General features: G+C 41.2%; 2 protein-coding genes across 9 annotated transcripts; one reads left to right on the forward strand and one right to left on the reverse strand.

Annotated features, from left to right (window-relative positions):
* The first annotated feature begins 937 nt into the window (after window positions 1-937).
* On the forward strand, window positions 938-12,229 carry LOC105064251 (butyrophilin subfamily 3 member A2). Of its 3 annotated transcripts, none has more exons than XM_074348454.1 (10): window positions 941-1,269; window positions 1,712-1,840; window positions 2,413-2,760; window positions 4,932-5,213; window positions 5,386-5,553; window positions 5,914-5,934; window positions 6,032-6,058; window positions 6,955-6,981; window positions 7,190-7,216; window positions 8,658-12,229. In XM_074348454.1, the coding sequence occupies exons 2-10, from the start codon at window positions 1,762-1,764 to the stop codon at window positions 9,305-9,307; spliced, it is 1,629 nt and encodes a 542-aa protein (XP_074204555.1). In that variant the 5' UTR covers window positions 941-1,269; window positions 1,712-1,761; the 3' UTR covers window positions 9,308-12,229. The 3 variants fall into 3 exon arrangements, with proteins under 3 accessions (XP_074204556.1, XP_074204555.1, XP_010947431.2); XM_010949129.3 differs by having other exon boundaries at window positions 942-1,252; XM_074348455.1 differs by lacking the exon at window positions 6,955-6,981 and having other exon boundaries at window positions 938-1,252.
* BTNL2 (butyrophilin like 2) lies at window positions 11,767-26,360 on the reverse strand. Of its 6 annotated transcripts, XM_074348459.1 has the most exons (11): window positions 26,335-26,360; window positions 25,704-25,826; window positions 24,570-24,637; window positions 24,301-24,384; window positions 22,303-22,650; window positions 20,354-20,635; window positions 19,151-19,171; window positions 16,715-17,062; window positions 15,411-15,692; window positions 14,622-14,717; window positions 11,767-14,030 (listed from the first exon to the last, which is right to left on the reverse strand). In XM_074348459.1, exons 4-11 carry the CDS (start codon window positions 24,377-24,379, stop codon window positions 13,930-13,932), a joined length of 1,557 nt encoding a protein of 518 aa, XP_074204560.1. In that variant the 5' UTR covers window positions 24,380-24,384; window positions 24,570-24,637; window positions 25,704-25,826; window positions 26,335-26,360; the 3' UTR covers window positions 11,767-13,929. The 6 variants fall into 6 exon arrangements, with proteins under 6 accessions (XP_074204560.1, XP_074204558.1, XP_074204559.1 ...); XM_074348457.1 differs by lacking the exon at window positions 24,570-24,637 and having other exon boundaries at window positions 26,335-26,359; XM_074348458.1 differs by lacking the exon at window positions 26,335-26,360 and having other exon boundaries at window positions 25,704-26,314.
* Window positions 26,361-26,937: the final 577 nt, after the last annotated feature.

Raw genomic sequence — 26,937 nt, forward strand, 5'->3', positions numbered from 1 at the left:
TCTTTTAATGATTTCTCTCTGAATGTTATTTTTATTTTAATTTTAATATTGTCATATGTAAAGTTTTGTTAGAATGTGTCTGGTTTATATCTGTTTATTGCTTCTTTTACTATGTCTCTTACAAACCATACATAGATGTTCAATCTTAGGTGCAGAATTTCAAAAATATAAATTAGAGCTTTCTTAATTCTTTCAGGCTTTAACTTGGAGTGTCTTTCTGTCATTCTAAGCAAGAAAAACAAATATTCTAGAACTCAAAGGATCTGAAGGATCTTCAAAACAAAAATGAATTCTGTAGACCCAGGGAAGCAAAATCATCCTCGCCTCTCATTGTTTACAGTATGGAAGGAGGATGAAAGTTTTTGGAGAACCATTTGGGGACTTTCATACTATTTTTCTGCCATCCTGGTTGCGATGGATGTAACCCAGATATCAGTGGGGGAAATTTCTACATCTGAGAGAAGGTATGAATGGGCCCCTGTCTTTTCAATTCCCTGTCTAATGGAATAAGGGGCCTAACTGGTAGATGAAAATTTATTATCAGAATGGCAGATATATCGAGGTGAACTGAACAAAACATCAAAATAAAAATTGCCAACACTTATAAAGAATGTAAAAATTACTGACGCTCTTCTAAGTGCTTAACATATATTAATTTATGTAATCCTCACGAAAACTTAGGATATGTACTACTATTGAACCCATTGTCAGATGAGGAAACTGAGGCACAGAAAGTTTATGTAACTTGCTCAAAACTTTGAACTTATAAGTAATCTTACCGGGATTTTTAACTCAGGCCATCGAGTTCTAATATTTATGCTATTAACCTGGAAAATATATTTCAGAGAGAAAGAAATCGCTTGTTTTTGATCCTCTCCTTGTAAGTATGTAATTATTAGATGGGTTTATTATTCATGCCTGGTCAAAGTTCTCTTTCCTTATCTTATTTTACTTTCAATTTTGAACATGTCTGCCTAGCAGACCAGAAGCACACTGCTGAGTGGTTCCTGAGTAGGGGCCATCTTTCTTCCCTTCAGAAAGAGTTTTCTGAAACACTAAATAACCACCTAAGGCTTCCTGGGGGCTCCAAGGTTTCCAACATCTGATATTCCCTCGGCATCTTGGAGACCCGCAGGCAGCTGCGAGAGGGTAACCTGGAGGAACGGCAGAGAGTGCGTCTTCCTGGTGCCTGTGGCAGTGAGGGGGAGAAGTTCCAGGATGCCCTCGTCTCTGTAAGAAGAACTCAAAAGATGTGAGTGGGGCAAGAGGGTGAGTGAGGGAATCTGGGCAAGGACCCTGGGTGTTGACAGGACAAGCTGAGTTACATCTGCTCCTTCATCATATAGGAAAGTGAGGGAGAAAGTCTGCTGGGGCCAGAGTAACATTTGTGCTAAAGCCATCTCTCTCAGTGGCTGCTTGTTCGCTGCCTTTCCTCTGTGTTCACATCCATTGGATAAAATGTTCTTCTTGAGAGAAGAATTTAGAAATCTTGTGGTCAGCTTTATCACTGCAGAACACGGCTGTTGAGATGAAGACTGTTTTCTTGGAAAAGGGAAACAAAAGGTCTTCTTTGTGAAAGTCAGTCTTCCCTGATGTTCCCTGAGAAGCTACAGTTGTTTGAGAGCTTCAGGAGGTCATTTCTTAGAAACACTGTGAACCACCTTAGCTGCAATCTTTTCAACCTTTTTGTTTGTTTGTTGTTTGACTCTAGCTATTTTCAGGACCTCGCTCTGTGTCATACTGCTCTCTGCTCTGGGAAAGATGGTGTGTTCCTTGGACTTCTCTTTGCGGAGAGACTTCTTCTTTATCCTGCTTCTCCAGGTGTCCATGTGGGGCTCAGGTGAGAATATTTTATATTTCTGATATGTGGATTCTCTTGTTCTCTGAACAGAAGGATTAAACCACTCCATCATGTCTCATATCTACCTAAGTTAATTCCAAATATTTTATTTTGATATAATAATGTATTTGCCCATACACGATGGCAAATACATCATTATATGGTCATTTTAGAGAGAAGGACCAGGTAGAATTACTTTAATGATGACTTCTAGTTCATTCAGATCTCAGCTTCTGGAGGAATGCATTTTCTGATGCGCAAGACCTGATTAAAAACTCTAGCTTCATGATTTCCCAGAACTCTCCCCTCCTCCTTCACTGAATTCACCCCCATGGCAATTTAAAAATCATTTGTTTAATACTTGATCATTCTGTTGGTTGTAAGATCTGCAAGGGTAGAAATCCGCCTTGTCTTGTTCACTGCCATCTTCAGCCTGAATTTGTGCTGCAAATTACTGCTGCGTGAGTGGGAGAGAGAATGTCCATGGGGCTCTACTGGGCCAGTACTGACGCTGTTCTCAAATCCAGGCAGGTTATTCTGATATTCTTTTCATTTGTGGCTCTATTCCACAGATTCATTTTCGGTGATTGGCCCCTCGGAGCCCATTGTGGCCATGCTGGGTGCCGACACGGTGCTGCCCTGTCGCGTGTTCCCAGCCATGAGCCTGGAGAACATGGAGCTCCGCTGGTTCCGCTCCCAGTTCTCAGAAGCTGTGTATGTGTATCAGGACGGGATGGAGCAGACAGGAGAACAGCTGGTAGATTTCAGAGGGAGAGCAGAGCTGGTGAAAGACTACATCACTGAGGGAAGAGTGGCTGTGAGAATCCACAGCCTCCGCGTCTCAGACGATGGAATGTACAAATGTTTTTTTAAAAAGGGAAGTGATTTTGAAGAAGCCGTTTTGGAGCTAAAAGTGATAGGTGAGTAATTATCTGAAAATGTAGATTACTCTAAGTGAAATGTAACTGTGCTGTGTTTGATTTTGAGGGGAGGATGGTGAACAGAACAAAGACAAAAAGACAGGTTTGCTTGGAGCTGGTCAACATCCTAAACACTGGATTTAACCCCAAATCCTCTTAATCTGTTTATACATGTATTGTTCTGTACTTTAAAATTAAACTATTTCCAGAAATATCTACCATAAAAATAGGTCACTTATTTCCCTCTATGTCTCCTCTCACACATTTTGAAGGAGGGCACCATGATTACCAAAATGTACCATTAATCTCAGAGGCCAGAATCCCATTTGGCTACTGTGTTGCACAGAGGCTTAACCGGGACTGTCAGTGGTCAAGTACTGAATGCACTGTTTGGAGAAAGTGACCATGAGGGTTTGACAGAATAGACTGATATTGCAGAAAAAGGAACAACAACAAAAAAAAGCATCATCCAAGGATTGAGGCTGGAAAATAATTAACATTCAGGAACTTAGTGAAGCAGAAATAGAGAAAACCATTAACAGGGTGGCTTTCGGGGAAATAAAAAGGCCCTGCAGATAGGGGCAACTGTGAAAGGCTGGAATGCACTGAGGACTGGTCCACAGAACATTGAATTGATCACTATGAGTGTTACCATCATTGGTGCTGTTTTGTTTTTAATTGTAATAAAATTATAACTCATTGCATCAAACTCAAACATTTCAGAAAGGTAAGAATATAAATGATTATCTTTTTTTCCCTTCAATATTCCTTTTCTCTTCCTAGGTAACTCTTAATGCCAGACTTCTGTGCCATTTCAGTTATCTCTATTTTTATATAATAAATTTTATATATAGTTATATTTATATATAATTAAATTTATAAATAATTGTTTATAAAATAATAAAATATATTATGTAATTATAATATATAATATATTTATATAGCAGATCTTAATCTCTGTTCATAAATTAATTTTCAAAAATATTTATGTTTACTTATTTAAAAACAAAATTAATTCCGTCTTTAAGCCCTCAGCCAATCAGGCTCATGTGAAGTTATATCTTAGTTCTTATTGGAGCTTCCTGTCCCTTGTTCCCTTGAATAATAGTTGTGCAAAGATCCCTGGAGTCTAATGCAGCCCATCACATTCAGGACTCAGTAAACCCCCTCCAGCATTGGTCCCCTACTTGTTAGCACGAGGATGGTCATCATCCCAGCCTCTGTTACATCTTTCCTCACTGACTCCAGAAAGATTGCTACAAATATTATTAAAGACCTTTGATGCAGCTCTTCAAGAGGCACCTAAATATCTCTGTCTCTTCCTTATGTTTTGAGAAATCTCCCCATCACTCTATCAAAATTTATTTCTATTCCCCTTAAGGACACTAGCTCATTGACATTATTTTTCTCACCTGTATTATATAATTGCTGTAACTAACTTACGCATTCAGCAATATAGGAAGAACGAGTTTCTTTATGCTGTTCCTGCTTTTAGCCAAGTAAATATCCCTGAAGCTGATATAATATAATTGGGGTCAGGAGAGAGAAAGACTTAGAGGACAATTCAAGTAACAGTTATTGAAGCACAGTTAAAAACACTATTAAAATGTCAAATAATTTTTGTTTCATATACATATACTGACTCCCTCGTGGACTCACTTCACCTTGTTACCTCCATCTTTTAGATAATCTTTACTCAGTGGAAGAAAGAAAATTTGGAAAAATTACAAAAGGAAATTGTTTAAGGAAGAGACCAGAAGAAGTCTCAATTTCAGCACAGAAAGATAGTCTTCCTTGAGACTCTAAGAAATGGAATAAGCATATGATATAGATATAGAATAGATATACTGATTTTCTTTCTGGAAGAATTCAACATTGGCAAATTTTACTCTGCTCCTTTCCTATTACCCTTCTATGGCCAATTGCAGATATGCATGCACAGAGGAGATAAGACAGGCGTTGGTTATAAGTGTCAGTATCAGATTCATTGCTCTTAAATTTTTGAACCTCAGATACACACTTATCTCATGGAAAAAGAAAAGAAACCCCCTCCATCCATTGAGAACTATGGTGCTTTGTTCATCTCCCCCAACTGGTGTATCTGTGAAACATTAGGGGCTTCTGGACAAAAAAAAATGTCCAAGTCTCAGATAAATGACTTTCCTCTCCAGGTCTGGGTTCCAATCCTCATATTTTCATGGTGGGTCCAGAAGATGGAGGAATACGGCTGAAGTGCACAGGCAAAGGATGGTTTCCCCAGCCTGAAGTTCAGTGGAAAGATGCAAAGGAGGAGAGGATCCCATCTCTCTCTGAAGACCAGACGCAAGACGATGATGGGTTGTTTCAGACTGAGGCGTCTCTCATTGTGAGAGACAGCTCAAAGACAGAAGTGTCCTGTTCCATGAAGAACCCCTTCTTTGGACAAGAGCAAGTGGAAACCATTTTTATCCCAGGTCAGTGTGCTCATTTGGGGGGCAATTCAAGTAACAGTTATTGAAGCACAGTTAAAAACATTATTAAAATGTAAGTAAGAGGGGAATAAGGGTGGGTGAATACTGGGGACCTGGGATGGGATACGCTTGCTTGGTGTATGTTTTTGATCAGGTTTTGGGCACCCTGTGTCAGAGCCCTTCTTCCCTAGGACCTCTCCTTGGAAGGCAGCATTCGCTGTGACTTTCGTGATACTTGGGATTTCCATTGGTGCTATTGTGTATTTGGCTCTGAAAGAAAAACAGGAAAAGAAAAATGTATCAGAAGTTGAGAAGGAAAAGGAGAAAGAAAGAAAAGCCAAAGGTAAAACTGTGAATCAGACTTGGTGGGGATCTGTGAATTTATGGGTTTGTTAACAGGATGGTATCTTTTGGGAACACAGAAAGATATATACGGTTGAGTTAGAGCCCCAAGACCTCCATGAGAAAAAAATATTATTACAGAGTTCATTGGAAAGAAAAAACTCACGGTATAAACATAGGGTTTTTCTTTAATAGTCATAATAAATTTCAATTAAGGTAATTTTTTGTTCTAGGTACATGGAAGTAGCATTCAGGATCTGGATTTAGGAACACAGTCTAGAAAATAAACCTTGGGTTTATTTTTTTTAACCTTAGGTTTATTTTCTGTTAAATCCATTTTATTATTTTCTTTCTTTTTTAGAATCACTTGAGAAGGAGCTTGGTAAGTTTTCCATTTTCTTTGCTCTTCTAATAGAGGAAATAGAGTCCTTACTCTATGCCGTATGTCTGGCATCTCACAGGCTGTTATTCCTTTTCAGCCAGAAGGAAGACATTATATCAGCAAGGTGAGTTATATTGATGTGATGGTTGGGTCGACCATCTCACCTGCCCCTCTGTTCTAGTCACTTCCTATTTACCTTGCTGGTGAGGAAGGGATCCCTACCCTAAATAGTACAAAATGGTCAAACGTATGACACACAACACTGAACAGATGAGATTGATAGCAGTTTTTAAATTACATATACTCACATCCTAGGGAGAAGGACACCATGAGCCATGCAGGACCACGTGGGGGTTGCACTTGAGAGCACAATGAGCTAGCAAGGGCTGTGGGAGGCAGGCTCCGTAGTTACAAGAGGATGAGATGCCTCTGTTTTCTGCGGAAGCATGAAATTGGCTTGTTTGAATAATTTTGCAGGCTGACGGTGAGGTGAAGCTCATTAGGTTAAAGACCAGGTGGGGTTAGGTTGCCTTGGCCAACAGAGAAATTAGCTGATAGGGGAGTTTTCCGTGCTGGGTGGAGGGCATATCGGGTGAGAGCAGGCAAATTAGGCACTTGGAGTCCTGTGAAGCTCAAAGGTGTCAAGGCAGCACATAAAATTTTAAGCTTTCCAATACTTTCACAATTCAAGCCTACCCCTGCCTTTAAAAACAAAACAAACAAAAAAAAAAACAAACAAAAAAACAACAACAAAAAATTAGAAAAAGAGAACCTCACATTTGATCACAAATGTGGAATGTGGAAAACGTGAGAAATGAAGCGGGAGATGTACAAGAGGACAAGCACATCAGAACCGTCACTGAGTGACGGACACGGCAGCGCAGCACCATCGTAACCCTTCCGCTTCCGCGTGGTCACAGCGTTGCCGCGCTCTGAAGTGAAGGTCCAATGAATGGGACAATCTACTTCCTTTGTTTTTTAGGGTTTTTTTTTTTTTTTTTTTTTTTTTTTTTTTTTCAGATTGGAGAAAAGCAGAGTTATATGCTGGTGAGTAACTGGTGTTGTCTTGGGCTTCAAGTGCTTCAGGATTTCATGAGGCATTTTCAGGGCAATTTTCAGAAAAGTGCCAACTTTTGGAGATTTTACTTTGAATCTGGGAGTTCAAAAAAAATACAAGGGATAAGGGGATAAGCATCTCACTCGTTCAAAAGACATGTTCTTGGCATATTTTCCCTTTTTTGTTTTTTCTTTTTAGACTGGAGAAAGGAACTGTTCAAAGCAGGTGAGTGACCTTACTATTTTGTCTCACATAATCTTTTCTATACAAATGAGAAAACACTCTATAATACCTAGCTGTTTATTCACTTCATGGCTTTTGCTTCAGTCTCATGTAGAAATGTGAACAGATTTCTTACTGTTCTGACATCATTCATTCATTCATTCAGCATAAAATTATACAACTATTTATTCGGTGCCGAATGAATATAGCAGATCTTGTCTGACTTCGTGGGAAAGTGCATGTACAAATGGTGATGAATATTATGGAAGGATAAGAGAATGCCATGAGAAAAAAAATGGTGGATTCAAAGAATTCCCCCAAGGAATTGATTTTAATCTGAGACTTAAGTGATATTTAAGTGAGACTTGAGATTTATTCATGCAGATAACATTGACAGAGTAGCTGAGGCAGAAGGAAGTCTACTACATAACCAGTCTGAGACAGAGAAGGGCTTGTTGCATCTCAGCGCAAGTGGAAAATAGCCCCTGATCATCTTAGAGTCTTTCCAGAATTATGAGTCAACTGTTTCTACTGTATGCTACTTAACTCTGAATATCCCTGCGTCCACAAACATTTCCTAATTAATGTAATCCTCCAAAAGTTAAAATATATTCTAATTCCTCACATACAAATTCTTATGAGAAAAATTTTAATTATTGAAGATGTGAGGTTTGCTACTATAGTTAGCACTGGTGCCACTCGCACTGCTGGTGTTAGTGTCACTACAACCATCGGAAGCTACCATTTACCAAGTGCTCATCACGGGCAGGGTAAAGCATTATGTTCTCTGCACACTGTCTCGTTTGCTTCTCACTGTGCTGTGCTGAGGTGTCATCATCATATGCATCTTCATGAGGTTACAGTGAGGTTGAGCAAGGCAAAGGAATTCCAAGATCACAGCTCCTAAAGACAGCGTGGTTATCACAATTCAGATCTTTCTGACCACAGAGTTGGGATTTCGACTATTAGAAATATAATAAGAGTGTGTGAGACTAGATGACTTATTTATTACATAAGCCCACAGAAAAATGACACCAAAGAAGCTCAAATGAAAGTAGATATGCTGTGATTGGCAATATGACACGGCTTAGTTATTAAGAGCGGGCAGTAAAGCAGTCAACGTTTGCATGAGGTTGGAGAAACCCCAACTTGAAATATCTGATCCTGAGGGTTTTCAGATGAGACATCCTTCTTGGCTAAATGGTCTCAGTCTGTCTGGAACACATGGTTATCTAAGGTCCAATCCAACCCTGACCTTCTTTGACCTACACAACATGTGTCTCCTATGAACTGACATAGAATAGAACATAAACTGTTTTACCTTATCTTCCATTTCTCTCCCTCTTGTTTTTCTTCATTTTCCTTTCCTAGTAATTTGAATCTTTCCTAAAGTCACCCCATCTCCATGGTGGAATGATACTCATTTTTCCCCCCAAACCTGCAGTGGATGTTACTCTGGATCCAGACACAGCTCATCACAAGCTCAAGTTATCTGAGAGCAGAAAACAAGTTTATTTAAAAGAGAATGATCCTCAGAATGGTGACGCCTCAACACACCAAGAGCAAGAAGAGTCTGAAACCATCTCCAGTGTTTTGGGCCAGGATGACCTTACCCCAGGGAGACATTGCTGGGAGGTAGAAGTGAGTATGAAGACAGAAGTTGGATCTGGAACTAGATGTGCTCTGGGTGTTTGTGCAGTTATAGCAAAAAGAGAGGGCTGGTTTGCAGAAAGTCCAGAGAAGAATTTCTGGGTGGTAACATACAAGGAAGGAGAAGTCATTTCCCAGAAAGGGTCTCTGTCACTGAGACAGTGGCCCCGCAGGATTGGAGTTTTCCTGGACTGGGATGCTGGGAACGTGTCCTTTTACAACATGATCGATGGGTCCCACATCCATTCTTTTACTGGAATCTCCTTCTGCGGAGAACTTCGTCCTTATTTTAGTCTTCAGGGTGATGGCACATCTTTGACTATCTGCTCAGCTTCAGATAACAATGAAAATTGTCCTGATTTTTCTGCAAAGGCCTCTGTAACTCATTTGAGTAGTTGTGATCTAAGTGTCCCCGAAGAAGCTAACTCTCTATTATGTCCATAAGAAGTGAAGTGTCGGCACATCTGCTGCCCCCGCCTGAACTTCTTATGGGTGTTTCTCCAAGAGCAGGTCAGCCTCACTGGGTATGAACTCAGCCCCTTGCAAAGAGACAGGGAGACGGGGAGAGAAATGGGAACAGCTGGAAAACGTCTGGGGGAATTTCCTCTAGTGCTACCTTTGGGGAAGCCCTCTTTGTGGACAGCAACGATTTGTCATAAGAAAACTCCAGCTAAACGCATGGGCCTTTCTTCAGGTCTGGCACTTACTGTGTTTTGAAGTAAATATGTTTAAAGCTACATTTAAAAAGAAAATCTCTCTTCCTACTATTTTTGTTATCAAATATGGAGGAGGGTGTGGTGCATGAAGGGAAGGGTCCCAGTTGAGTAAATTCTTAATACACAGGCTACGGTTGGAGATACACAGAAATCTGCTCAAGTCTTTTAAAAGTTAATGACTCAGCTTGTCTTTCCTTAGACTTTGGTGTCCATCAACTTCTAAACTTGGACTTTGCCAAGGGGTGGGGAGGACTAATAAATAACTATAAATCATTTGAGCAGGAGACCAAGCCTTCTGGGAAGGAAGAGCACCCCCCCCTCATTTTTTTAAACAAGTTCTCACTGATCAGCAAGTCCAGAATTGTGAGTATGTGAATGTAAAAGGAATGGGCATTGCAATGTATGTTTTCGGAGAAAAAAGTCATTTCTTTCTGACCATGTTCTTCCCGCTGTTGAGGGTTTCCTTTGCCTTTAATGCATCTAAGCCTCTGCAGCTATTTATTACAAAGCTTGCGTCTTCCAGAAAGTAATATATGAGCGTCTCCTGTCAAATAAATCCTGTCTTTCTGACAATAAAAGAGATCAACTTAGACCCACTTAGATTTTTCTGTACAACCAGCTGATCCTTAAATGGCAAGTCCCTTTAACAATTTCTTTTGGAAGATATATCTCTTTGGCAAAATTTCCCTAAAACACGGCCACTAGAGGGCAAAGCCAGTATTTGAACCCAAGAAGAATAAATCCAGATCCCAGAATATTAACTTTACTGAATTAAGGCAACGTTTTAAATGGCAAGAAATAGTAAAAGCGGGAGAGAGGCAAGTAAACGGTGGGAAAATATTAGTAGGTATAATCAAATGGACATGTGGGGGTAACAGCAAAATGGGTACAAATGGTATTGGAAGTATGGCATGGAACAGGAAGGGCAGTGGGTTCAGTTTTGGGTATTTGACTTTTGTTTATACTCAAGACATTCAGCATGAGGTTACCAAATGAGTTTTTAGTATGTCTCCTGCAAGAATTAAAAATTCCTAGTTTATTCTATAGCAGAATTCTTCTACCTGTCACTTCACTCACTTTAGTGGTTTTTTGTCCTTCTAACTTAGACATTGGGGAGCAAAGGCTGGAGGTGTTCAGTGAAAGACTATGTGACAGTTGATGCTCTATTGGAATCAGGGTTATAGAAATGTTTTCAGGGACAACACCATCCAACATAACCTCATCTCTAGCTGCGGGTAAGTCAACAAGCAGTGAAGGGTCTCCAAGTAGCCCGTGGTTTCCAGCAATGTAATAATCTTAAATTCACCACCTGACTCCATCAATTGATTCCTATTGCTAGACTACTCTGGCCATCCCATTTTGAGTAGAGTTCAAGAAGATTTGGTAAGACATTCAAAAAACAAAGAGACTTCACTAGAAGAAAGAAATATCTTAGGGCAGGAATTATGTCTTATTAAGCATTTTACTCTAGGACCTAGCCCAGTGAATTCTACAGATAAGGTATTTAATAAATATTCTATTTATGAATCTATTCACACATTCCACAGATGTTTGTTGACCAATGAATAAATGCCATTTTTCTAGGTTGTGAGGATACACAGAAAAGAATAATATCACTGCCTTAATGGAACTTATAGTCTACTGACAAGTGAGGACAAAGTCCTGCAGGGGGGTTGACAGAATTACTCTCTCTGGTTTCTTCCTGTCCTTTCCTTGAAACTGAGATCCATCCAATCTGCACATCTGTTGTGAGAGTTGCCACGCTTTGCATGACTACAGCCAGCCCTCTGTGCATCAGCGGTGAGAAGGAACGGGGTCCTTGATGGGCCGATCCAGTTACTCATCCGTTAGTCACAGTGATTGTTTCCATGTTTGGGGCGTCTTATCCAAGCACCAACCAGTCTCTTTCCCTGTGGGTTTTCTACCTGGAATTGGAACTGAGAAAGTAAATCAACCCCCAATTGGGGAAGCTAACAGAAAATATGTTTCTTAATACATAGTGAAAGATTTTGACTGATGAAAAACACATTTCATGACACTCTCCTAGGGAAAATGTATGTATTTATCTATTGGGCCTATACAAGCCCATAGGACTAACAAGAAAAGAATTAGGTTGAATGGGCAGGCCAATTCAAAAAAAAGAAAAGAAAAGAAAGAAAAGGAAAAGAAAGGACAGTTAACCTCAGACATTATTAAATAAAATATTTTTAATTATATTAAATCATAACAAAGTAACATCAAAAATATTTTAAGGCTGCTATATTTATTAACAAATTTGTCTTAAAAAATATAAGGGGTACATAAAGGTGTGTCAAAAATGTTTGTACCAAAAACATGTAAATCATTTATGAAATCCCAGAAAATGTACAATACACAAAGTGAACCTTGATGTAACTCTGGACTTTAGTTGAAAATAGTGTATCGGTATCAGTTCATGAGTTGTAACAAATGTACTACACTGATCAAGCTGTTAATAGCAGAGGAAACAGAGGGGTGAGAGGAGAGGGATATGGGAGTGCTCCGGATTTTCCACTCAGTTTTGTTGTAAACCTAAAACATCTCTTAAAGTACTGGTACATGCTACAACATGGATGAACTTTGAAAACATTTTGCTAAGTAAAAAAATACAGACACAAAAAAAATCCACATATTTTACAACTGCATTTGCATTTATGTGAAATACCCCATATAGGTAAATTCACAGAGACAGAAAGTAGATTGGGGGCTGGAGGCAGGGGGAAATGGGTACGACTGCTTGACGGTTATAGAGTTTCCTTTTGGAGTAATCAAAATATTCTGGAACTGGATACTGATGGGGGTTGCACATATTGTGAGGGTAAAAATACGAGTGAATTGTACACTTTAAAATAGCTTAAACAATCAATTTTATGTGATGTGTATTTTACCACAATTGAAAAAATGTAAAACTAAATAAAATAAATGTGTAAACATTTGTGAAAGAATAATGCATAGTTTCAAACATAAAGTTATGAGCTTTAAAATGGAGAAAAAAATTATGAACCAGAAGAGAAAACTCTGGAATGCTGCAGAAAAAAAATCTTCGAAGGACAGCAGGAACCGTGGTGTCTGCCTCCCTAGACGGCAGTAGCGTGTCATTTGCTGGTATTCCTCATTCTCACTTCAGATGATTTTCAGACTTTCTCCAAATCTTTATTTCTTCACATTCTTTCTTCTTCTACCTGTAGCTTCTCTTTCCTAATTCATTATGACTTTAAAATATTTTTATTTCCATTGCATTTTATTACTTGTGTTGCATTTATTGCTTATGTTTATTTTACAATTACTAATTTTAAATTGTGTTTTTTTCACTCTAAAAAATAAGTTTGACGTTTTCATATACATGACACATAACTAATTTTTCTCTTGGACTAGAATTTCTGAAAAGTTTCCTCACTCCGTGTTCTCAATTAACTTTCTGAAAAAGTCTGGTGCAGGGATTCCACACTTCATGGGATTTTCAAGATTACATCTTGGTAATCAGGTTTTTCTCCTTATATTCAGTTGTATTTTCTCTTCCTTGTTTTTAACTATATTTTTGTTTTCTCAGCCCTCCTTGCATAATTAATTGTCACTTTCCTAAAGAAACCAATCAAATACTTGGTCATGCCTTGCACTTCCTCATCTAGGCTAAATTGCATTTCCCACTGGGTTTTCTAAGGGTCCTTTGTCATCCGAAATCAGATTGTGATCAGTGGGCAGGATATCAGAGAGCTTGGATACAATAGGTCACTGAAAGAATCAGTCTTCTGGTCAGATTTGAGGCCAGAGTGTGGTTAAAGCCTCCTGATTGGGTACTTGGGTGATGGTGTGAGTTCCCTTCAAGTGGCTGGTGAAAGGAGAGAAAGGCTGGGATTCAGAATATAATGCCGGTTTCCAGAATCCTAGGTTATTATTTTCCTTGGAGGAGTTGCAGAGGCTCCCTTGGGTGCAGGAAAGATGTCAAGAGAACATACATTAGGGAACCAAAGAATGAAGTGAGGGATGCAGAATTTCAGAGAAGGAAACTGAGGGGAAGGGTATACACAGGGCACTTGCTGTTCATGTTATAAAAGGAGAAGCATCCAGAGGGTGTAGTCAAGGGAGATTCTAATCTGTCCTGGGGACATGTGCAGGGAGAGGAGGAGGAGAGGAGAGGTGATGGCCCAGTACTCATTTCCATAATAACCCATTGCTCAAACCCATTCTCAGATGGCATAGAGATGACTCCATGACATTGTCCTTGGCAACACTCAGGACCAGTGCTTCCCTGTCCCTAAACTCCACCTCTCAGACCCATCTGCCTGACATGAGCCCCTCCTGGCCCAGAGCATTGAGGAGGTTGTGAAATCTCTACAGATCTCTGGCTGCTTGATTGACCTTGGGCCACATGCTCGTTTTCCTCAGAAAGGATTGCTTCTGGTGAGCTGTATTTGGGTCCAATGTCTCATTCGCTGCAGAGAAAGAAAATTCATTCTGATAAGAATCAGTATGGGAGCATCTTAAAATACTAATTTCATGATATTAACATCCAAATGGGCAAACAAAAGTTATAGTAACTTAAGAAATTCAAAGTGGGAGAAATTTCTAGGGCACACCAAACAACCTATCAATCCCTGGGAAGTCTTTCCTGGGCATGGTAGAAATAACCAATAAGCATCATATTTGTAATGATTTTAGTGAAATGTTCATGCCAATAGCATCCCAGTTAAGTCTCAGCTCTCAGCCTTGAAAGCAAGGCTGGCTATGCCACATTTTTTCTTCTTCTACCTTAACTGGATCACTTGGGAATGTGGACAGGGGCGGGAGGGTGAAATGATTGTCTTTTAATCCTTTTGCTTCTATTATAACTGTAAACTCTGATCTCATTCAGCACTGATCCTCAATTACACGTGTGTAAGCCATGGACTCTCGTGTTTTATTGATCACTGAATATCCACTGAATGCCTCTGTGTGTGCCTGCTGAAAAGAGAGGCCAGGGAAAGTGTACAGTAAGGTTCCCACCACAAAGCATGCTTCACACTGTTTCTATTTGCCTGACTTACCTCGTCTACAGCAGCACCTCCAGATCAAGCCTATAGCTCCAACAAGAAGCACTCCCCAAATAATTGGTGTCATCCATGGAAAAGTCATCCTGAACTCTAAAACGGAAACCCCAGAATCACATTAAATCATGAAATTGGGAAAATTTCAAGATCTTCCTTTTCATCTGAGCAGCTCCTGGGCTGAGGAGGAGGGTTAGAATTGGTCCTGTCAAGAAGGAATTTGGTCTGCTCCTCCTTGCTCTGCAGACGCTGAGGAGAGACCAGAGGTTTATGCTGATTTTACTGTTTGCTCCTCTCAGAAACCACCCCCTCACATACACACACACACACACACACACACACTTCCCTTCTCTTTTCCAATTATATCATCACCATCACTGGAACAACAAGGGTGACAAAAAGATAAAATCACCAAGTCCAAGGCCGTGAAGATAATGTTGAGGAAGATTAGTTTCTAATCCAGAAGAAAACCCATCATGAGGGGAAAAAAGTGATACCATTTTCACAACAGAAGAAAAGAATTTGTAGATACAGTGACAATAGAGTCAAATCTTGGAATTTGGTATGTAACAATGTAACAATGTAACCTTAGAGCTTTAGTTGGGGATTTCTAGAAGAGACTCAAAAGAGTAGAATCTCTAGGTGTCCAGAAGACCAGCTTTGCAAGAGCCATCAAGAGGTTTCATCAGAAAGAAAAAAGGAAAAATAGAAAAGCGACATGATGAGTAAGTCTGGGTCAGTGTGCGTATTTATCTCCCAAAGCTGAGAGGAACGCATGGAGTCACTAACCTGAAAGAGAGAAAGCTGTCACTTTCTCCTCACCAAGAAGGGGGTTGCTGATGGAGCAGGTCACGTTCACAGTGGAGCTGTTTGTGACCAGTAGAAACGCCTCCACGCGGAATAGCCCATGGCTGCCTTGAGTCAGGTCCTGGGAAAACGATGGTATTGCCTTTCCTTCCACGTCCCTCCACTGTACATGGGGCTGTGGGAACCACCCTTCTGAAGTGCACAGTAGCTTTATTTCTCCATCCTTCCAACCCTCCACGGAGATCAGAGGGGAAGAACCAAGACCTGAGGAATAGAAACCAAGGAAGGCAACTTAGAGTCTCTGAAAGTGGTTATATAGTCAGTGACTTCACCGAGAGGGAAGAGGGGGAATCAGAAGTTTGGGGAAGAGACCAAAGTTTATTGGGAAATTACACTCCACTTAGGGATGATGCTAGCAGGAGTCTTTACTTGTTTCCTCTTGTTTACATATTTTTATTTTTATTTTATGTATTCCTAAAATCATCCTAGGACAGGTTAAGGGATCCAATACATTTCAAATCCATTTTTTTTTCTTCTATACCTGAAACAGAATAACTTTGACCAGGGCATGAGTCATATGGCCAAGAAAGAAAATGAAAGTGAATAAGAGAATACTCTCAAAGATCAAAATCCTATAAATATATGTGTCCAATGGCAAAAATGATAGTGTTCATTTAACTTTTCAACATGCACTCCCATAGATAATTTTTAAATATATATATTAATTTGGATACACCATAAGTGGAAGAAACAAGTAGATTATCCCTGATTTTGGCTATGAACACAATGGAATTTGCTAACATTGGAAAACCAATTTTCACTCATAAATAGAAGCAGTGGGACATCATGACGTGGGGAGTAACTTTGCCTTTCCTCTTCCATCCCTGCCAATACTGTCAATATTTATGATTTTTGCTTCTACAGTGGATCTGGTTTAGTCTTCATCATCATAATTTCTAATAACTATACATTTCCCAGAATTTTAACAACACACTGAAATAATGAGTCCTGTGTAGTTATGGAGTAAAATTTCCAGACTTCACTAGATGTACAGCCACTTTATGGAGATCTAGAGACGATACAAATTCTACACACACAGAATTAAATCTGGTCCACTTGTGTTTCTGGACTTGATGACATCTCTTGCACATTGGAGCGTTTAATATAAATTTGATGCGTGAATGGGCATTAAGAAAATTTTAGTGCTAGAGAAAATTTCCATGAACTAGGAAGTTAAAGCAGTAGAAACAGATGTTGAATTCAAAACATCTATCTAGAGTCCTTACCTACGATCTTCAGATCCAGATTGGCTTCCTGGTAGACACCATCTTTTTCAAAAAGGCACTGGTACTGTCCGTCATCTGAAATTGTGGCATTGTTTATCTGCAGGGTCAGCCTCCCCTCATTGATGGTATCGCTCACCAATACAGTCCTGCCTCTGTACTCGGCCATCTGCTCTCCAGCCACATGGTCCCCATCCATGTAGACATAAACAGCAGGATAGCGGTGGGATCGGACCCACCTCACCTCCATGCTCTGTGCATTAGTCTTAGGGGACAGGGAACAGGTTAATTGTATGTCTTCTCCCACTCTGACCAGAATGGGCTGGGAAGGTCCAATCACCTTTAAGGAAGCTGAAAATACACAATGAAAGATTCAAAATGGAGCAAAGAGTGTCATCAGCAAGAACATTTCGGGTTGTTTAGAACCCAGGGGCATCCCGGGGGGGCTGATAATCTCATCATCATATCATTTAATCCTGTCTCAACCAGCTTATTCAATAAGTGGGCTATCTCATTCCTCAAATACAGTAAACCATGTCATGTCATATCATATGATATCATGACTCTTACTTAGAACCTGACACTACATTAGGGATTAAGTTCAATATGTGTATTTTAAAGTGACAAAGTAGAGACCAATGACTTACTAAAATCACCAATAAGTGATTAAGAGCACATACTCTTAAGTCAGCTAGACAGAGATTAGAAGGCAAATACCACAATTTCTTCATGGTTTTCAGCAAACCACATATGTCTCTAAGATTGTTTCCCACCTGTAAAATGAGGACAAATCTATTCATCTTTAAAATTATTGTAAGAAAAGAAAATAACTCCTGAAAAGCACTTGGCATAGTGCCGAGCATATAATTAACCTTTCAAAAAATTAGTCATAATTTTTAAAATCAGTAACATTATTTGACAGGGTGGGAAGTAGAAATTCAGCCTCAGGACTTCTACAGAAAGCTCAGCTTGCCTCTGAGCGCTTAGGCACAAGCCCTAACAACCAGAGGCGGCTGCGACTCCCCTGGTTCTCTCCATTAACAGCACACCCTTGAAGCTCCTGAGGGCCCAGCCCTCCTCCCGACCGGGAGCCAAGGGAAGCTCCAACTTTTCATCTTGTTTAACTGTGGTCCCAGAAGCTGTGCACAGCTTAGAAACAACATTAGGACATCAGGCTGTATTTTGTGTGCTGGGTCTCCAACGGACACGGCGATTTGGTTCAGATAACTCCAAGAAATGACTCTTCACTGAAAATCTTCCTAAGGGACAGAGACGTGGCTCGACCTGCCCCAGTCACAGGCTTGGCTCTCTGAGCTGTAACTAACCAGTCAAGGTTTCCGTCCTGTCACAAGCAGATGCCACCCCGGGCAGGAGGGCGTCCGACTTGGAAGGTCAGGCTCACAGGTGTGCAGCTCTCCTCCGACTGTGGCGTTACCTTTGACCGTCCCAAGTCCTTTCCCTTTATCTTTATGGCCCAAAGGGGTCAGAAGTGTCACAACAGACTCTGGCAGAGATTGGGGTGTGTTTGCCACCCTAATTTTCCTCTAAAACTCCTACATGGGCTGAAAAGTGGGCTTAAACTCACCTAATGCGCAACAAGCATACATACACACACACCTACACACATTTTCCTGTAACAGGTGTTTTGAGCGAGAGCAGGGTATTGGAAGGAGAAAGTGAACGGGCAGGGAGCAGACTGGCCGTAATGGGCTGGGAGAAGAGGACACCAAAAGGAAGAAAAGGAGGAAGATGATAAAGCAATAAAGAGAAACCAAAAGCGGCTCAAAAATCAGTTGGTTATTGTTTAAACCGCTTATCTGAGGTCCAATAAAATAATGCCTGCATCCGACTATTAAGTAAAAAAAAAAAAAAAAAAAAAAAAACCAGAAAATTATCACCTCACAGGCTGCATCTAGGAAAGTAACAGCCCCTCCTGACAGTAATGAGGCTGGGCGCACGGGGGCGAGCAGCAGGTGCAGAAACTGCAGCAGGCCGGAGGCGGCAGGAGCGGGTGAGGACCACCGGTTCTCACGATGCCTCTGCACTTACACCAGAAACTCACACTAGGGCTCCCAGAGCTTGGCCGGCCGCTCTGTGCCACCCTCTACACACACCAGAAGCAGCTCCCTTTCCTCCCGCCCAGTAGGACAGAGCTGGCGTCTGCAGCCATCTTGGGCATCTCTCCGAGGCTCACTGGGGTCCCCACAGACACTGAAAGCGGTAGGTTATGGAGGGCAAAGGTGCCTGCGGGAGGCTGCGCTTGCTTTGTGGGTCCCTCCAGTACTAACTGAACGTGAGACTGGGCAGGTCCTGCCTTGGTTTCTCATCTGGATCACGAGCAGTCGCCGTGGCTGCACATGCTTTGTCCAGGGAGCACCACCTCCCTCCGGGGAGGGCAGAGGCTCATCTAGACTCGTGCTTGCAACCGCATCTACGTACCGAGCTCCGTCTGCAGTTTCTCTGGAAAAATAATGAGAATAACATATTAAACATTTTGGTCTAAGGGAAAGGACAGAAAATGTTTCAAAAAATAATAAAATCAAGTCCTCCATTTTATTGATATGCTTGATTCATAAGAAAGAAACTAAATGCAGAAAAATAGTATTTTTTTTCCCATCCATCTCCTAGTGGTCCAGCTGCTTTTCCTTTTCTCTGTACAACAAAAATGCTCTTGGGTCAACCACCTACACACATTTCTACCGCCCTCTGATTCTGTTTGTTTCTGCCTATATTGAACATACTAGTATTTAACTATTTTATTAAAATAATATTATGTTTATAAATGCATAAAATATATGGACATAGACAATTATCACCCATAATTACACACTGAGAGATAAAACATATAAATATATGTATATGTTTTATAATTTATATATATATACATAGTTGGCTCCTTTTGACATTAACATACAATATTTATTTTAACTTTTTTCCCTGTATCCATTTATATGAATAACTGTGTACTTGCATCCTTATATCTAAATATAATAGAGTATGTCCCAAAACTCTTAACACAGTTCGAAGTTTATTTAAAGCCAATAAACTTTACATGATTGGAAATCTCTATTTATAGATAGATAGATGAATAGACAGATATAATCTTTATCATTGAGGAGTCCGTCATGATGATTTTTTTCAACCATTAAATTTATTTGAAAATACCATTTTTCCTCAATGCTATAATGTATAGTAACATAATACACTTAACGCTCCACTGTTGTATTGGGTTTCTGGTAGTAGTTTGTGTTGCTGTTTATAAATGAGGCTGTAATTACGATGCTACTATGTAAACAGCTGTCTCCATCTCTGATTATCTTCAGATGATAGGTTCCAAGAAGTAACTGACACAAATTCAGCATAGGAAAACATTCTGGTTGAAAGAATATAGTTATATTTTCTTTACAATGTAACACATACTTGTGAGTAAAGTAAATTAATAAAAAAGAAAAAGAAGGACTTGAAAATTAATCAGGATATATAGTGTATATATTTCTAGCCATAAATAGTTTTATATTTTTTAATGTATATTACTAAATGTTAGATTTTTTTCTTGATTAAAAAATACTGGGTGCTATGGAGCTGTCCCTGTGACCTTTCCTGCTAATCTGAGCACCTTGGTCCTAGAGGCAGAGCACTGACCTGGGATGGAGATATGTGACCCCTTCTTCTCAGTGAGCGTGGGGTTGTGGATGAAGCAGGACACGACCTCTGGAAGGGGATTCCTGACCACGAGAGTGCTTTCCACATAGAACAAGCCGTCCTCATCTTGGACGTGATGCTCAGAGACAGTCAGCAACTTTTCTCCCGTGATGTCTTGCCAAGAAACCTGAGGTTCTGGGAACCAGCCTTTTGCAGTGCACGCAAGCTGGACTCCATTCTCCACAGATCCCTCCATGTGAATGTAAGGGGTGGACCCCAGACCTGAGAAAAGACACAGCCCTGAGGCCCAGAGCCCACGGAGGCACAAATAGAGGCTGAGAGTCCAGTGACGGTGCTCAGAGGGAGCGCCAGGAGTTCAGCGTTTTGGGGAGCAAACAGTGGCCCAAAGTCTTCTTCCCATACAAACTGGAGTTTGTACACACTTTATATGAACCCCAGTCTGGTTCTTTATATTTTAGTATATGAGCAGTACTTGTATGCAGATCCAGACAGGAAAATAAGGGGAAAGGACATAATGACATTTTGTTTCCATCTCTAGTACTGCAAACAAAGGTTTATTCATGAACTCCCTCATGCCACAAACTCTGCCTTTTTCATCTTATTGTAGCAGGCACTTTGTCTCACCTGTTGGATGGTAGCTTGACTCTAATTTAAATAGAATATTTAATATAAGGGGAGAAATCACCTCCAGGGAAAATGTTCTTCCCCTTCCTTTTGTTGGTGGTTGTGACCTTGAGATGCAAACAGATAACCTGGGGTGTGTAAAGTGGCAAGCTTCATGAGGAGTTCCTCAGCCTAAATATTCCATTCCATGGGAGAATGGTTTTGAAACAGCCCAGTTTTATACAATCAGAAAATTCTTTCTGTATTCAACACAACTCTCAAACCCAAACAAAGGTGATTATATTTTCCATAGATGGTGATTCTGTCTCTATCACTTGCCGGAGGACAGAGACCCACTTTCTCAGCTAGGGCCTTAGAAAATGCATGTTTGGTTTTCGGATATTCCTGGTGAAACGCCTTGGTATGTGCCCTCCACCTTGCACATCTCAGAAGTACGAGGATTCTTTCCTCCACTTTGAATCACCTGGAACATATTAGCAGTAATAATCATAGTCACAGGTTGTACTAAAAAAGGTGTCAGGGAACAGCCTCATGGGGGAGCAAAGAAGGAGGCAGCATCGGCCGGAGACGTTAGCACCTCCAGAGAGCCATTTCTCCAATGAGGGAAAGAGATTCACCTGATTTTGTCTTTAGCACATGATGGAGTTACTCCTGCCAGGGAACCATGTGATAGTCCATTTTTCAGATATTTTGTTTTCCCACAGAGAAATCCTTTCTCCACTCTCCTTCTTCCAACTCCTCCCTACTTTGCCAACACAACAGCATCATACAGAACCTTGCCCTTCACAGTGGGCACGTCCAAGAGCATCCCCGATCCCCCAGTTCACTGAACAGGAGTATATGATAATCCCCACAAAACACAGTGTTCTTAACCTCTTCAGTCTCATCAGGAGCCTTCTAACGGGACGTGTTACACAAAGAAACAAAGTGTTCACTTCTCAGTCCCTGTATTTTCAGGCTGAGTAGAGAACACAGATGTAACTCAGCAACTGACCTGCCCTTGCACGCCAGCCCACGTGGCGTGGGTTCTTGCCTCCGCAAAACTGTTAAAGGCTACATGTCATCAACTGTAAATAGTCCTCAAGAATAGTCAAAACGTGTAACTTAAATCTGGGGAAATTGTGTATGAGTGAGCTCACTTTAAAGACTTCAGAAGCACTTGCCTTCAAGTGAATCGGGAATGGAGAACTGGACAGTAGCAATTACCTTGATGGCGCAAAGGGAATTCTTCCGTTGGCAATAAGCTCACCACAAATTAATATACCTCTCTTTCCAAGACCTTATGTCTTTCCCCCGATATTCACCTGCTACTCTGAGCCACAAGCTTGTTTCACCACAGTAGTTTCCCTCTTGGAAGCGGCACCAGTACTGCCCATCGTCGGATGGTTGGATGCTGTGAATCTTCAGAGCCACGGTTCCCTCAGCAATGTTGTCCTGTATCCACTCTGCCCGGTCTCTGTATCCCTCCATCTGCGTCTCCGTCACCTCAGCTCCGTCCCGGTACGCAAACACAGGTGTGCTGGGCTCTGAGCGGTGCCACCGCACTTCCATGTGCGCCGCGGTTCTCCTGGGAAGGAGCTGACAGGTCAGGACGGCATCTTCTCCGACCATGGCCAGGATAGGACGGGCGGAACCAATCACTCTGAAGTCATCTACAAAAGAGTGACAACGAAAACCAGGAAAAGCCGACTGGAGGATTAATATGTTTGCTTTGGGAGGTCCAGCCTCTCTCAAAATGGAGGCACCTGGAGGAGGGAAAGCTTTATTTTCAATGTTCTAGAGAAATCCAGCATTATGATGTGCGATGGGAAGTGGGGCAAATCCACTATTCTCAATGAGATTTTGAGATTTGGAATCTCAATTTCTTAATCTTTAAGATACTAAAACCTCCATCTTCGGGTTGTTTTTATTCTCAAATAAGTTAATGTATAAATTGATTTTTCAGTTTGTAACTTTATCAGTTAGTGGCTTACTTTTTATTTTATAGTGATTTATTTTATAGTCAGTAATTTCACTTCAGTGACTGAATTATAATCAGTCACTTTTCCTAAAATTTAGGTAATAGGTTTATCCAATAGACTGTTCAGCTTTTTGGGCCTGCTCTTGTCCTAGGTAAAGCTTTTTTGTTTGTTTGTTTATTTGGTTGGTTTTTTGTTTGTTTGTTTTTTGGTCTGGAGCAGGCAAGACTCCAGTGACTGGGGCTATGTAAAATGTTGTTTTTGTAAGGACATTTTGTAGTGAATTAAGGGCTATGATTTGTGTAGAGAGTTGAAGCCTCCCAATCAAATTTTAAGTCATGTTTGACCTCTTCGTTATCTGCAAACTGAAGAGACGTTGAACAATTCTGTCTGTTACTACGCTTAATCATTTCATCTGTTGTGTATATGATTTTTTTTCCTCATCATAAAATGCTCCAGGGCCATTGGCACTTTCTCTGTGCAGATCCAATCTTCCTAAGAAGGAACAGCATCTTGCTTAGTTGCTGCTCGATACCAAATAGACGGTGCTCAGAGGTGACTGTGGAACTTGGGTGGTGATCTGCTTGCGTTCTGCATGGATGCAATCTAAAGATAAAGCCAGAACTGGAGTCCTACCATCTGGTTGGCTTTTTTTTTTTTTTTTTAACAGGTTAGGAAAGAGCATCGCACAGAGGTTTCTGGCAGCCTCACCACATCATGTAGTTTCTGGCAGCCTCAGTCTTGAGCCTGTGCCTCCTAGGGTCCTGTCCAGAGTCTCCCCACTTTGCCACCCTGTGTGTTCCTTGGGCTCCAATGTTACCCACTGACATCGAATCTTCACAATCCTGTTTCAAGGTGCAATATTTTGACCAACAAACTTTAGCTACTGAGATTTCCAAGCCTAATTCTTGGAGGTCTCCTTCTAGTTTCTTATTTCCAAGTATTTTTATGCTGTTTAATTTATGGTTAAAAGCAGCCACTCTTTTCACCCCCAAAGTGCTGTTCTGAATAGAAGCACAAGAATGGATGACTTAACGTGTTCCAGGTTCTGACTGCAGTGTTTTCCACGTACAGCCTCATTTAATCTTAAAGCCTGTGCCAGCCTATGAGACATAGGTAAGCTGTTATTCTTATCATATAGATGAGAAAACCAAGGCAGAAGGTATTCAGGTAAGTTCCAAAGATAACACAGCTGAGAGTGGAGGAGCCCTTTTTGGAACACAGGTGCTCCGGCTCCTGGATCTCCACTCTTAATGTTGTACTGGCCTTTTGAATTTCGATCTCTGCACCCAGACTGGACCTCTGAGACACTCGAGTACAGTCAAGGGAAGAAGAGCGTCCTACCTGACTGCCTCATGCTGAGCAATACAAAGAGGAAGGAGGCAGCTACGCCAGACAGACTGTATCCTGGAAAATCCACCATCCTCTCTGGAGCAAACACAAGAGAAAACATGACTGCACTTAAATGAGGCTGTGATACAGCGAGCATTTCTGTGGTTCCCGATGGCTGTGCAGACACGAGGGATGACATCAGTGCCTTCCACAGTCAGATGATGCAATGGGCTTGGCTCCCTTTCTCTGCATTTATCCATCATTTCCACACTCTTACTTACTGTGTTGTACTTTAAGCTCTTCGGGGGCCCTGAAGGAAGACTTCTGACAAATGAAAATGTCTTCTGGGCTAAAAGGACAAAAACACTACCATAGACCACCTGCTGTCAGCGTGCTGAAAATCTTTGGCATTTTTTTTTTTTTTTGTAAATAAATAACCGGACTTAGATTGTAAGCTTTAAATCAAAACATTTTAATTATAAGTTTCTGACATCTCCATTTTACCATTTAATGTAACCACCATTGATATTACCATTGATACTTTGATACTGTCAAGCGATATGATCTAATATGCATGTGTATCATCGAATTCTCAAAAACCCACGTTCCATTTACCCTTCTTTATAAAGTGCAAGTATTAAGATGCAGCGATAAGTGGTAGTTGGTGTTCAGTCAGTAGGTAAATAACCATTCCAAATTTCAAGGTCTATGCATGCACTGTTAAAATTCATGCCAAAGAAAATTACAAATTTCTAGATGTCCTGAGTCACTAGAGGAATTTTTTCAGTTAAAAAAAAAAACTTCAAAAGTTAAATTCTCAGATTGCCAAGTAACCATAAAGGAAAATAAATCAGTTTGTGAAGTTTGAAGCTCATTTATCCATATAAACTTAATAGACAAACGTTTTTAGGAGAGAAAGGAAAGTAAAGTGAGAGTTCTTGGAGATGAGGTGACTTTGTGTTTACCCCTGTGACCTTGAGCATCTTACTTTATTTTCGTGAACCCCTCCTTTCTCTCGTCTCTGAAGGAGACAATCACTCCTAACATTTCTGCAGCTGCACTGTCGCCAGACAAGGAAGCAAGGCTCAGGGGCACAAGCCCAACATCAGACGTGACAAACGAATAACGTGATCCTGGTTTTCTGAGGTCTGGTCTAGAGCCCCTTCCTCGCCCAGCCTGCTTCACAGCAACTTTGTGAGGATCTGGTAAACTCTGGCAGCACTTTGCAAAGTGTAAAGTGGGGTGTGAGTGCAAAATACAGGAGGGAGGCGTTAGGACAAGTGGCTGGGTTTCCCTGCCGGGTGCCTGCGCATCCACATATACACCACGTGTCTCTATGCCCCAGTTCCTCATCTTAGCCACCTTCCCCAGCCTCCCCTGACCATCCTCCACCAGCCACTCTCCAGTCCACTCACGCGTCTCCCTCTTTCCTTGGCGACGAAACCAGGGGCTGCAGGGTCGTCTTCTCACTGGGTCTCAGGTGTAACCTTCATCCACAGGGCAGGTGTCCAAAGACAGGTCAGAGCCTGAAGTGCTGACTGGAGGGAGAATTGAGCACAGCCAGAGCGGGTGGAGGGGCCCCTGTTTCCCCCGGAGCTTTGGGTGAAGGAGGGTTTAAGCCGCCTCCCCTAAACTGAAGGAAGAGCCAAATCCCTGGAGATGAGCTTCCAATCAGACCTGCACGTTCGCCTCCTACAGCTGTAATCCTCTGAAAACTGAAACTCAGATGGTGAGTGACCTTTGGCTGGGCTGAGTTATGAGCTCCTTAGACCTGCAGACAAAACGCTGACACTGACCCTCCCCCTCTTCCCGGGGAAGCCAGGCCCCGGCTGTGCCATCTCGTCAGGTCCTCGCTGCGCACTGCACGCTGGGGTCTGTCTGGACTGTCCCCTCTGCCTCCCTACACATCAAGGACTCCTGTCTAATCCCAAGTTTCCCCCAGAACACAGTGCTCCTGGGGCTTGGAGTGGGAAGCAAGCCCGAATATCAAATACCCCTTCCCCTCTTTTCATGGTGAGAAAACAGAGTCCCAGAGAAAGGAATTACCTTCTCCAGGCTCAGAGCGCCAGGCCAGGGGTCCATCTGAGCCAGTTTATTGCTCTTACAACTTTGGTCCTTTATCTCCCTTTGCTGGCAGATAAAGAGCTTAATTATTTTCAGACATTAAACGGAAGAAATCGAATAAGCTTCTTAACATGATGTTTGGGCACAAAAATTATGATAGAGACACTGTTGTGTTTGTGTTTTGGTTTAGGTTAGATTTTCCTTTAAATTCCCCATAAGTCAGTTTTTCTTGAATCAGAGTCCCAGTACCCGGGGGGTCCACAGACACAGGCATACCTCCCTTTGTTATGCTTCCCAGATCATTGTGTTTTGGGGGGGTTGTGTTTGTTTTGTTTGGGTTGGTTTTTTTGTTTGTTTGGTTGGTTGGTTTTTTACAAATTGAAGTTTTGAGGCAACCCTGAATCAATCAGGTCTATCAGCACCATTTTTCCAACAGCGTTTGCTCTCTTCATGTCTCTATGTCACATTTTCATAATTCTCTCGACATTTCTGACTTTTTCACTTTTATTCTGTTTGTTATGCTGATCTGTGATCAGTGATCTTTGATGTCATCCTACAGCTCACTGAAGGCTGAGGCGATGATGA

This window comes from Camelus bactrianus, chromosome 20 (assembly GCF_048773025.1).
Source record: "Camelus bactrianus isolate YW-2024 breed Bactrian camel chromosome 20, ASM4877302v1, whole genome shotgun sequence".
NCBI classification, from domain to species: domain Eukaryota; kingdom Metazoa; phylum Chordata; class Mammalia; order Artiodactyla; family Camelidae; genus Camelus; species Camelus bactrianus.